General features: G+C 46.6%; 1 protein-coding gene across 1 annotated transcript in view; it reads right to left on the reverse strand.

Moving 5' to 3' along the window:
- Window positions 1–12,500, reverse strand: part of LOC134087378 (integrin alpha-5-like) — a 59,494-nt gene that overhangs the window by 29,743 nt on the left and 17,251 nt on the right. The window contains exons 3-15 of the mRNA XM_062540829.1: window positions 7,424–7,524; window positions 6,492–6,615; window positions 5,977–6,038; window positions 5,600–5,645; window positions 5,301–5,432; window positions 3,845–3,889; window positions 3,467–3,510; window positions 3,164–3,220; window positions 2,458–2,510; window positions 1,726–1,934; window positions 1,186–1,374; window positions 1,022–1,067; window positions 769–882 (exon numbers count right to left, since the gene is read on the reverse strand). Coding sequence (XP_062396813.1) covers window positions 769–882; window positions 1,022–1,067; window positions 1,186–1,374; window positions 1,726–1,934; window positions 2,458–2,510; window positions 3,164–3,220; window positions 3,467–3,510; window positions 3,845–3,889; window positions 5,301–5,432; window positions 5,600–5,645; window positions 5,977–6,038; window positions 6,492–6,615; window positions 7,424–7,524 — 1,222 coding nt within the window. The remainder of the gene's footprint in view (window positions 1–768; window positions 883–1,021; window positions 1,068–1,185; window positions 1,375–1,725; window positions 1,935–2,457; window positions 2,511–3,163; window positions 3,221–3,466; window positions 3,511–3,844; window positions 3,890–5,300; window positions 5,433–5,599; window positions 5,646–5,976; window positions 6,039–6,491; window positions 6,616–7,423; window positions 7,525–12,500) is intronic.

A 12,500-nucleotide genomic window follows, 5' to 3' on the forward strand; every position in this document is an offset into this window, starting at 1 on the left:
GCGGGAAGGCCAGACTCACCCCTCTCGCCCTTCTATCTCTCTCTCCCTCTCTCTCTCTCTCTCTCTCTCTCTCTCTCTCTCTCTCTGTCTCTCGGGCTTGCTCTCTCACCCGCTTTCTCTCCATCTTGCTTTCTCTCTCTCTCCCTCTCTAGCTCTCCCTCTCTCTCTCTTTCTCCCCGAGTGGGATGAATGGAGCATTGGGTATCTGATTGGATGGCTGGGCTAATGGGACTCTATTCTACTCAACTCTACTCTACTCTGCTCAACTACACTCAACTATACTCAACTATACTACTTTAAGTCTACTGTACTCTACTGTACTCTTCTCTACTCTTCTCTACTCTATTCTACTCTACTTAAGTCCACTCTACATGACTCTACACAACTCTACTCTACTCTACTCTACTCTACTCTACTCTACTCTACTCTACTCTACTCAACTCTACTCTACTCTACTCTACTCTACTCCACTATACTCTACTCTACTCTACTCTACTCTACTCCACTATACTCCACTATACTCAACTATACTCTACTCCACTGTTGCTCAGCATTCCCTCGCTGGTTGTCATCGCTGTGGCCGTTTGTGAGTTTTAATTTCCTGTCCAGCAGCGTCCAGCCCCAGCACGTGTCAACGCTGTCGGTCGCCAAACCCAAACACAGAACGCAGAGGCCAGACATAACACACCGGGCTGATGGGGTTTCCCTCATAAGAGTGTGTGTGTGTGTGTGTGTGTGTGTGTGGGGAGGGGGGGATCCATCACTCACCAGGCGACGGCGATGGACTCGTTGCCACGGGTGATGACGCAGTGCTTCTCCTCCGGGTTGATCATGGCCGGGTGGACCACCAGAGACACGCTGGTGTTGACGATGGGACGACTCCTGGACACAGGTGGGCACAGCATGAACAACACATTCAATAAGCAGGAAATGGGATCATCTGTTGATGTAGTGGACGTTGCGTTGCAAGATGACCATCAGAGGGGAGGTATGGACTAATAGTGATGTAGTTTGGACATACCTGTACACTACTGCTTTGTCAGCTCCAATTGCTCCCACAATAAGATCTGTTAGGAAGACACAAGATCCAAGATCCATTACCCTGATTCAGTTCATCCAATCAGTTACAGTGGCCCTACTGCGGGGGAGATCACATTCACCCTGTCCTCTGTTGACTCAGCTCACCTGGGTAGCCGTTCATGTCCAGGTCTTTGTCGCCGCGGAGTGTGAAGCCAAAGATGGCAGGTGCAGCAGACGCCCACTGGCCCGAGAGGACCTGAGAGGCCTTCTCCTGGAGTCCCCCACCGTGGCCATTATAGATGTAGACCACTCCCTGCTGGTCCTCCCCTCCAAAGGGACAGCCAATGGCAACATCTGAAACACAGGAAGGACAGAGAGACAATTAGAACAACGTTGAATGGAGAAGATGTGGATGGGACAGTAGATGAAATGCTAGGAAGGCATAAGAGGAGGAGAGTGAAGAATAGAAAAGTGGACATGACATGAGAAGAGAAGAGAGGAGAAGAGAAGAGAAGAAAGGAGCAGAGAAGAGAAGAACAGAGAAGAGAAGAGAAGAGAAGAGAAGAGGAGAGAAGAACAGAGAAGAGAAGAGAGGAGAAGAGAAGAACAGAGAAGAGAAGAGAGGACAAGAGAAGAGAGGAGAAGAGAAGAGAAGAGAAGAAAAAAAGAGAGGGAGTTGAGTTTTGGACACTGGTCTCTCCTCACCGTTGAAGCCGTCCTGGTTGAGGTCTCCGAGGGGGGCGATGGAGCTGCCGAAGCGGCCGTAGAGCTGGATGCCGGTCAGTGGGGGGCTCTGGGGCTGCAGGTCCAGCAGGCCTCTCTGCAGGTACACGTACACGCGCCCCCTCTCCTCCAGACGGCCGTCCGTGTCCCACGTCATGAACGTCGGCGCCCCCACCAGCAGGTCCATACGCCTGGACACACACACACCAGGGGGTGTCACACACAATACACAACACACAACACACACAACAACACACAACAAACCCCTCTAAACATACAGTATAACCAGCAAGTCCATACGCCTGGACACACACCAGTGGGAGTCACACACAACACACAACACACACAACAAATGCAACACACACAACAACACACAACAAACCCCTCTAAACATACGGTATAACCAGCAAGTCCATACGCCTGGACACACACCATTGGGAGTCACACACAACATACACAACAAATGCAAACTCTTCTAAACAGCTGTATTGATGTACTTTACTTACTAAAAACAACTTTTTAAACTATTGCCCTTTTATGCTTTTATTTACTCTCATTCTTTGTTTTTGTTTACAGAGAGCACATTGAATTTTCCCTGTGTATAAACCAAAGATCATAGAGCGCTACAGTATAAACTAGCCTTGCCTTGCCTTAAATACTGAGAGGCCTAAAAGCTCTTTGGCTGGTGGCTGGTGGGGCTCAGTGGTTACTCACCCGTCATTGTTGATGTCAGTGGTGGCCACAGAGTATCCATAATATGATCCCATCTGCATAAATAATTAGAACACGTAAACACAGCAGAACTAGCCTACTATTAATATCAATAACATTCCTTCCACAATGTCATGGATTACAGTCGTGTAAACAAACAGTGTATTGTACTTCTTTATTGACTCTGGCTAGAGTCAGGCAAAACGTCTTGTCTTCTGTTATGGCAATGTCACAATGCACTGTTTCTCTATCCAGACAATTGCTCTTTACAGTTTCTTTTTTTTATGGGAACCCAAACGCTAAGAGCCCACAATATTCCCAGACTCCTTCGGTAGGCAAATAAAGAGGGTTTGATTATATTTACTCAGCTGAGGCAATCAGGATACACAAAAGCGTTTTTTTTTTTTTTTTTTTTTTTTTGAAGAAAAGACGGAAAAAGAAAAAAATTGGTGAAAAAGCTGTGGTTCTCGTTTGCGAAAATTGCCCCTGCACTTTTGCTTCAATTAGTGTGCTTTACAGCTAACCACAGAGTGCTCCGTGCCAGTGTGCAGAAACTTGTAAAGGAAATGGTTTCGCTTATACCATCATACGGCATGACGCTGTGGGCACGAGATGGTGAGATGAGGGCCTGGGCTGACCAAACGCGACACCGCACATGAGCCTACAGAAACATTTCACACAGGAAGGGAGAGGACGGAGAAAGACAAACCTGTTCACCAGAGAAGGTCTTCACTTTAGTGAAGTCAGTCCCATTCAGGATCGAAACCTAAACGTATGACAAACAAAACATGAGAGGCTCTCATTGCAAATTGTATTTCAGGAAGGCACAATAATCACAACGAAAGCAAATCTACCAGTTCACAATTTATGTACAATTTTTGGTACTCTTCAAACACCTTTTAATGATGGTTATACACATTATTATATTCATCAAAGTCCAGCACAGTGCTTCATCTTCTCCACACTGCTCCACACCCAACAGAGAACTATATGGTCAGAAGAGGATTCTTACCAAACCATGCGACCAATTTCCTTTTGGGATGCCAGCCACAAAATCTGAAAGGCAAAAAAAAAAAGAAACGATTCATCAAATGGAAAAGACATTAAGGAGTGGAAACATGGAAACGTCTGAAATCCTCAGGAACTCTGAGAATCTCTGCCATCAGCATCAAAACGTTTACTCGATCTGGCCTTGGACTTGGGCTTGGTTTATACCATCACAATCCAAGTATGTGAGCATGTGGTTGCAGGGTTTACACCTTGAAATGATGTAGAGAGAGTTGTGGCAGAGTCTGTGTTTGTGTGTGTGTGTGTGTGTGTGTGTGTGTGTGTGTGTGTGTGTGTGTGTGTGTGTGTGTATGCATGCCAAAGAGAGCCGATAAAGTCTCACCTTCCACATTGTCCTCTGTAAACTCTCCCGCTGTTACTGAATAGCCTGAACATACAAAGAAAGTGCAATTAAGACACTGCAGTCAACCACATACAGAACACAGTGATGGGCAGTTGCATACCATCCATATCTGATCAATGTCAGATTGCGGATTTAAAAAAAAAAAACACATTTGCGGACAAAATATTATAATTACAGTGCATGAAAATGCACTGTACTGTTCTTCCAAGGCTTCTTCTTATTATTATTCCGCTGATCAAATTCATTTTTTCTATTCAGCTTGAACCGTTTAACTTAGAAACTTCATTCAAACGTCGCAACGTAGGTCTTAAATAGGGGAAGGCTGCTAAGTATTTTTCAACTTTGTAACTTTTATACTTTTTAAACTATAAATTAAAAACTATTACAAATTTCCCCATAGACTTAACATTGGCCTCTATGACATCACAATCGGATCATTAAGCAATTAGAATCTTATGCCAGGTGGCCAGCCCCATAGATATATATTCTATATATATCTATGGCCAGCCCCACCTGCAGCAGCCCTCTCTCTCTCAGGCTTTAAGCATACAATCTCTCTGTGAAGACTACATATCCTGTTAACTGTTTCCTCTTTCCACAACTGTTTCAAAATAAAAGTCCTCACTGCAATAATACACTATTAAATCATTTAACCATTGAAACTACTCAACTATTTAACTGTTCAACCATTCCAACTGTCAGTTATCATCAACTATGCCTCCAGTCAACTACATGAGACCTCCATGCACCTAGCAACCAACATAGCAACCATCAAAATTAAGCGTTTATGACCGTTTCCATAGCAACCAACCTGATTTTACTACAGTAACTTCTTTATTCCTGATAGTGGCAGCCATGGATACCCCATCAACAAATGCTTCAAAATAAAAGTCCTCAGTACCAAGTTAGCTAGTTAGCATGGTTAGCATAGTTAACATTGTTAGCATAGTTAGCATTTTTAGCATAGCTGCTAAAAATGATTAGCTAAGTTAGCAAATCAACCTGGTTAGCATTGTTAGCACAGTTAACATTGTTAGCATTTTTAGCATAACTGCTAAAAATGATTAGTTAAGTTAGCTAATCAACGTGGTTAGCATTGTTAGCATTGTTAGCATTTTTAGCATTACTGCTAGAAATCATTAGCCAAGTAAACCAATCAACCTGGTTATCATTGTTAGCATAGTTAACATTTTAGAATACCTGTTAGAAATCATTAGTTAAGTTAGAACAGGAATGTTTAAGCTTTAAAATGTCTACCTAAACACTATCGACTCTCTTTAAACTATGCAACCACCATGTTTACCCTAGCTACACCTTAGTAGCCATATCTACATTATCTATCTATAATTTATTTTTGCATTTTTATGCACTGGTAATTCCTTGGAATTGCATTTCTAGTTGCTCATTGAGACTCCAGAGGTCCAGTGTGTCGTACCCATGTAGGTGTCGTCATGATACACGGCCTGAGGCTTCTGCTTGGTCTGCATCTCTCCCTCCACAGACGACAGGAAGTAGCCTGGATAATACGCCTTGATGATCTGCTCCTTGACCGCCGAGATCACCTGACCTGATATACACAGGAGGGAGGAAGGCCGGAATGTGAGGAAATTAAACTGGAATGCTCACAAACATCTTGGGCTTGGACCGAACTACACAATATGTAAACAGGGTATTAAGATGTAATATAGCTTGGAACTACACAATATGTAAACAAAGTGTTAAGATGTAGTGTACCTTGCCAAAAGAAGCTGCCTGGTCCTCCCAACACAACCTTCCCATCCTATGGGAAAGAAATGTGAAGAATTGAGATGAGCACTGAATTGTCAATCTGCATCATGTTACCATTACAGGGGAGCTACACCAAGCGCGTAACTGAAGTGTTCCGTTTGCGACACGTAAAATCCATTTTAGAAGACTAGTCTATTTTCTTTGAACGTATGCCCTCTTCGAACGTATGCCCAACTGTCACATCTGGTGTAGCTATTTCCATTGATTACAGTGGTTATTAACTGCTGCAGCATACGCGTCGCTAATGGAAAGCTTCCGTAACACGCCTGGTGTAGCTCCCCTGTTAGACTCTTCCTAAACTTCTGAGATTACAGAATCCATACCTTGGTGAAGTCAGCACTGAAACCCCCTTGGCAGTACCCTTGGCCTGATTCTGCATCAAGTTCTGCAAGAGATACGAAACAAAAACAGTTTTCGGTGTTAGACGAAGGAAAGTCAGGGAACCATTGCAACCTTTCAAATGACCCTACAAGTTATGAGACTCTTGCTTGTGATGGAACTTAGTGCCAAGTACCATACATGTTCACTGTGTCGTATTAATTGGCACAGTAAGAACAATTTGCCTTAATTTAACTTAAATCTTAAATCTAATCTTAAAATAAGGCAACATTTTCTTGTTCAATTGGCAGATACATTTCTTAACATAATCTTATAAGATAGCTCAAAGTAAATGTTTTTATACTAAAAACGATGCAAACTTGATTTTCTTATTATCTTGATATAAGATTATAACACTTGGTAAGATATCACTCTTTGCAGTGCATTGGATGACATTGGAATGAAGCAAATGAAAAGGTGAAAAGGTAAAAGGTGAAAGGTGACAGACAGCTTACAGTACCTGTGCGACACGGAGCATACTCCACAAACTTGGTGAAGTTATTGACGGACAGGAAACATCTTCCTGTGGGATCAGCACGCTCTTGATCTGCCTTTGTTCTCCAGGAGTAGAGCGGAGCACAGGCCTGCAGTGGAGAGAGGGAGGGAGGGGGGGAGAGAGAGAGAGAGAGAGAGAGAGAGAGAGAGAGGGGAAAATGTTACTCAGTGAGAGAGAATATCTGCTCCTGACAGATATCTGTCACTCAACTGCAGCAAAGCTCTGCCAATGTCAACGGTTCAGTTCCAGCAGAACATGAACAAAAACAAGAGGAAAGACGAGAGAGTGTGTACGAGTGAGAGAACGGAGTGAGAGAGACAGAGAAAGGAGACAGAGACAGTGGTCTTCATGGTAACCAAAACACACAGCTGAGTCGAGCAGAGAGTGGATCCTGAGAGAGGTCTTCATTACATCTGGAGCCAAGCAACCATGACAGAGAAATCCAGGGCATGTCCTCCATAATCCACCCACAACACAACACCTGGGCTTTGATGTCGAGGCCGCCCGGAGAACAGGGGCTTACCCTGAGGTTAGACCTCCAACAACCCACTCTAGTCTCCCTAATGACTCACGTCTAACACACAGTCCGTAGCACGCAACACACAAGTCAAATTAGGCAACACACAGCGTATACTTTTATGGGACTTGAACATTCTAGTGTTCCTAAATCTTAGTCTTATATAAGCCTGAAGTTGAATCAAAAAAGAGCAGATACACCTGTGTGAAACTGACTAAAACAGGAGATTTTTTTTAATACTTTCTCTTTTTGTCTGTGCCGTCAGCCGACCTTGAATGACAGTCGAGCACAGTTCAAGACCTTGAATGGAATTTCATCTCTGTCTAGACAAGCTGCCTGTAGTGGAGCCCACCCATTAGTGCACGTGGTGTGGTCTTACCAGGATCGTGTCGCCGTGGGAACGCAGGGTCGCTCCAAACCACTGGTGAGACTTGTACTCCCCCTCACTCTCTGTGTCGTTGATGATGATTGGGCGGTTGCCTAGAACAAAAAAGACAAGATTTTGGAGAATCAATCAACTATCACAAACACACACACACACACACACAGACAGTCTCAGATATCACTGTGTCAGGTTCTCAAGCTCGTGCTCCAAAGCCTCAACAGTGACCACACACTATTGAATTCCAATTGGAAACAGAATGATCAATACATCTGCTAATCTGATTAGTCAAAGATCCATAAAAGGAAAACATTTCTGGAGGGTTCAAATGTCAAACTGTGACCTTCTCCAAACTGACCACCCTCCAAACCGCACCACCCTCTTCGTGACCTCTTGCGAGGTCCATCGTGACCTCAGTGTTTGTCCAGCCAGCTGACAGGACACTCAGATTCACGTCATTTGAGAGGCATGAGAAAAAGACAGATGGCTATCGCTTCGTCCCGTAGTGACATCTGCGAGGCCAAACCAAAACCGGCAATGTTTTTCATACCGCTCTGAAACAACACCGCCACCACAACTCAGCATCGCCATTCCTAGGAACGCCAGTCCGACTCTGGAGTCGGGGGCTTCCGAATTCCCAACGCCTCGCTTCAGACATCTGGGGCCCGGAATGTCCGCTCCGCTTTGGATCCTCTCCTTGCACATCCCTGGGTGTTGATGTGCTCACTCTCTCTATCTCCAGATCTGTTAACCTCGACCTGAGTCTGAAGCACGGTGCCTGGAAGAGATTCCTCTCCTGCACATCCCTGTTATGTGTGTTGACGTGCTCACTCTCTCTATCTCCAGATCTGTTAACCTCGACCTGAGTCTGAAACATGGGGCCTGGAAGAGATGCCTCTCCTGCGCCTCCTCTCCTGCGCCTCCTCTCCTGCACCTCCTCTCCTGCACCTCCTCTCCTGCGCCTCCTCTCCTGCACCTCCTCTCCTGCGCCTCCTCTCCTGCGCCTCCTCTCCTGCGCCTCCTCTCCTGCACCTCCTCTCCTGCGTGTGTTGATGTGCGCGCTCTGTGAGATTCCAGGTGGCGGTACCTCACTGCGAGATCTCGGGTTGCGCCACATTATTGCGAGCATGATGCAACCGAGGGCCTGCGGTGGAGTGGCGGAGGGCTGGGGTTTGGGGGGGGTGTGTGGGGGGCTGTGTGGGGGTTTGTGGGGGATCAGAGGGCAGTCCGCAGGCTCTCTGCCCAGCGAGAGCAGTGTCGCTGTGGGGAGGGAGAACCCAGTCGGTGCCGGAGAGGGAAAGAAAGAGAGAGTAGAGGGAGACCTGTCCAAGGAAAACACACCACTGGCAACGGCCAACCATCTATCAGCTCTACAGCTAGCATACATATACACTCTCACTCTTGCCCTCGTTCTCTCTTTCTTATAAACACACACACACACACACACACACACACACACACACACACACACACACACACACACACACACACAGTCTATCATCTCCACAGCTAGCATACATATACAATCTCACTCTTGCCCTCTCTCTCTCTTAAACACACACACACAAACACACACACAAACACACCCTTCCTTTCTGTTTATCAGTCTCACCCACAGATAAACACACCCTTGCTTATTGTCCCGCTCTCCTCTAGTCTTTCTTTCTTGCGTCTTTCTTCTCTTGTTTTATCTGTTGAGCGCATGACTTCCACATCGTTCTGTGTGCACTGCATTCCCCTTTATACTCGTTCATTCTGCCTCTCTCTGTATCTCTCGTTCATACACATTCACACAGCCTCTCTCTATCCCTCTTTCATGTGACAGTTGATATTACAGCTCATCAATCTCTCTCACTCACTCACACAGAGTAATGTCATGATGGCATCTCTTTCGTTTCTCGGTGTCCATCACTTTTCCTGACTGACACTCTGTGTGCGAGTCTGTCTCTCCAACCCTCTCTGTCTCTCTGTCTCTCTGTCTCTCTGTCTCTCCAACCCTCTCTGTCTCTCTGTCTCTCTGTCTCTCTGTCTCTCTGTCTCTCCAACCCTCTCTGTCTCTCTGTCTCTCTCCCACTCTGTCTCTCTGTCTCTCTGTCTCTCTTTGATCCTGTAGTGGGGATTAGCATCCTCTAATAACATTACTAATAACATGTGCTTCTCCATGGCCGCCCTCCTGGCTTTCCCTCTCAATGTCTGCCTCCCTCTCTTTCTCTCTTCCCCTCTCCCTTTCTCCCTCTCTCTCTCTCTCTCTCTCTTTTCCCCTCTCCTTCTCTCCCTGCGTGCCAAAGAAAAGAAGGGCCGCATGTCTTGTGGGCAAACAGCAGTCTGGTTCCAGCATGGTTGTGCTTGACATGCCGAGAGAGACAGAGACGTTTGCGTTATTATTTCCACGCGGATCTGGCCGATGCTCCGTACGCCCCGACGTTAGCCGAGAACTGGTCAAAGATGAGGCGAGCTTATGGGGCGGAGGGTGGAGGGTAGGGGGCAGGGTGTGTGTGTGTGTGTGTGTGTGTGGGGGGGGGGGGGGGGTGGGGTTGGCACGTAGATCCTCCATCTAAACACACTGCGAGTGGAAATGAATTGAAGTGTCTGTGATAAGGCTGTTATTCAGTGTGGCGTGCATTCAAACAGCAGAATGGCCTCTGGTCACACCAGAGGAAATGGTCATGGGGAGTGCTATTTTTATGACTTTTTTATCTAGCTCTTTTTTTTTGGGGGGGGGGGGGACTTTATATCATTTTTTTCCATGAAAGCAGGCAAGCATTCAAGAACAACAATAAAGCATTGGCCTTTGTTCAGCTTATCGGTCAATTGTGGTGCACTCATCGTCTCTTGGTGGGCAGACGCGCCAGTGTTCGGAGTTTTGCTGGACGAATGACAGCATGGGGCAGACTGGCATCGCCGCTGGCGTTCGGTCCGGGACGTATGCCACCATGTGGCGCCACCGCATATCATTTTAATTGAGACGGCGTGACACCGGCGGTTATGAAAAGGCGCTGTTGGGGCTGACCGGGCCGGCCAGTTGGCGTCACAGCCTGGAGTTGTTCTCGGGACAGTGGCTGCAGTCATGAGCCCTGTCTGACTACACATGCGAGCGCTCTGCTGAAAGACGTAAGATAATAAAACACAAGAAGAGAAAATACACTAATCGCCTTCTCCGCACTCCACACACACACTGACTGACACACACACCCACACTGGGCCAAAGGACAGGACACAGGACTGGGCCTCTCTCTCTCTCTCCAAATCCACCACTCAGGGGAGTTAGGAGGGCACGGGGGCGTGGAGCAGGGGCATGGGGTCTAGAGCGCGTGTCGGTGTGTGTGTGTGTGTGTGTGTGTCTGTGTGTGTGTCTCTCTCTCTGTCTCCGTCTGCTTTGAACCGAAGCCGAAATAGAGCCATTAGTTAGGGGGAGGGGAGCGGAGGGCAGGGGAGGGGAGCGGAGGGCAGGGTGTGGGGGGGCAGGGGGGGGTCTAGATGGGTGTTGTGTGCACACTGGGGCAGGACTGGAGAGGAGGGCCAAGACAAATGTCCAAATTCAGTCATCACATCACACGGCCCCAGGGACGCACCGGCCGTGGAGGAAGGGGGGAAGGAGGTCAGATGGGAGAGACAAGGAGAGTCGGCTTTCTTTCTTTCTCTCTTTCTTTCTTTCTTTCTTTCTTTCTTCCTCCCTCCCTCCCTCCTTCTCTCTATCTTTCTTCCGTCCTCTTCTCTTTCCATCTCTATTCCCCATCTGTCTTTTTGCACTCTTTGTTTACGCAACTCTTCCTCCACTCGTCTCTTTATCCATTTAAAGACTTTTCCTCTCTCTCTCTCTCTCTCTCTCTCTCTCTCTCTCTCTCTCTGTGTCCATGTATGTGTATCTCCCCGGCTCTTATCTAAAGTGAGGGGGAAATGGCTAGATTGGTTTGGGATGTAGCAAGGAGCCTCCTCTCTCTGACCGCATTGACCCGATTTGTGGAAGCGCTGATGTGGGTCACGGGCAGTCCTGGCAGACCCCACAAGCAGCAGTGTGTGTGTGTGTGTGTGTGTGTGTGTGTGTGAGAGAGAGAGAGAGGCAACTTAAATACAGGTGGCACTGTATGTCCAAGTGTCGATATTTGAGTCAGTGTGTGCTTGTCCCTTTCAAACACCAAACCATTCTGTAGTATGAACAATTTGGTACAGTAGTGATATCCGGGGAATCACTACCATGGTGGTGGGAAAACCAGGGAAGCAAAACTAAACAAAAAAGCTATGGTCCTTGAACATTCTTCAACAGATGAGATTTCTATAGGTCTACAGTAGTTACTGACATTTCAACATTAACCTTCGAGAACGACTGTGACACAACACTATGTCAACTGTCCTTTAGTGTTAGTCTAATGAAGTTACACTTTCCATTTGGGGTATTGGGTATCAAATTAAAAGCCAAGCCACTGCTGAACTGAATTAGGCCAGACTTCTTATCGACTGACGTTTTACACACAAGAGGGTGGCGACCTGAATAAGGGCTTTCATTGACTCCCCACAAATCCGTCTTGTCAAGCAAGACAAATGTTTATATTACCGTCTGTTTGAAACTCATGGCAATGGAATGAGAATGAATGAATTCATGAGAAAAAGGAGGGGGGGTCGTTCTGCCTTGGACTGAAGCACCGTGAGGGTGATGGGATGGCCAATGGACTCTGAGGCATATGTGTGGTCAGTATCAGGAAGTACAACTGGTAAATCAAAAGGGAATATTCTTTGTTGTTTGTTCTTACATCTTGCAGTCTTGCATCTGACTCTTTTATGTTTGCTGTGGAGCAATATGAGGACTTAGTGCTGGTTCGGTTGTCTGAACTGCAGTGTCAACATAGCTGGTGATTACCAAGAGTGAGAGCAGCCAACAGACGTCTAATTCCGACTTGATGGCCTTGAGTGTGAGCCTCATAAACAGGGTTTAGTGGCTAATGAGTACATGCGCTGGAAGACGATTTATAGTTTTCAGTTACAGTTTCAACAACTGGGCCCTCAGGACAGAGTCACTTCCTGCTGCCAGTAAGCCCCACTTTTAAGGCCGCATCCGTAAAACCCTCTGCTAACGCTC

The sequence above is a fragment of the Sardina pilchardus genome, chromosome 7, assembly GCF_963854185.1.
Source record: "Sardina pilchardus chromosome 7, fSarPil1.1, whole genome shotgun sequence".
NCBI classification, from domain to species: domain Eukaryota; kingdom Metazoa; phylum Chordata; class Actinopteri; order Clupeiformes; family Clupeidae; genus Sardina; species Sardina pilchardus.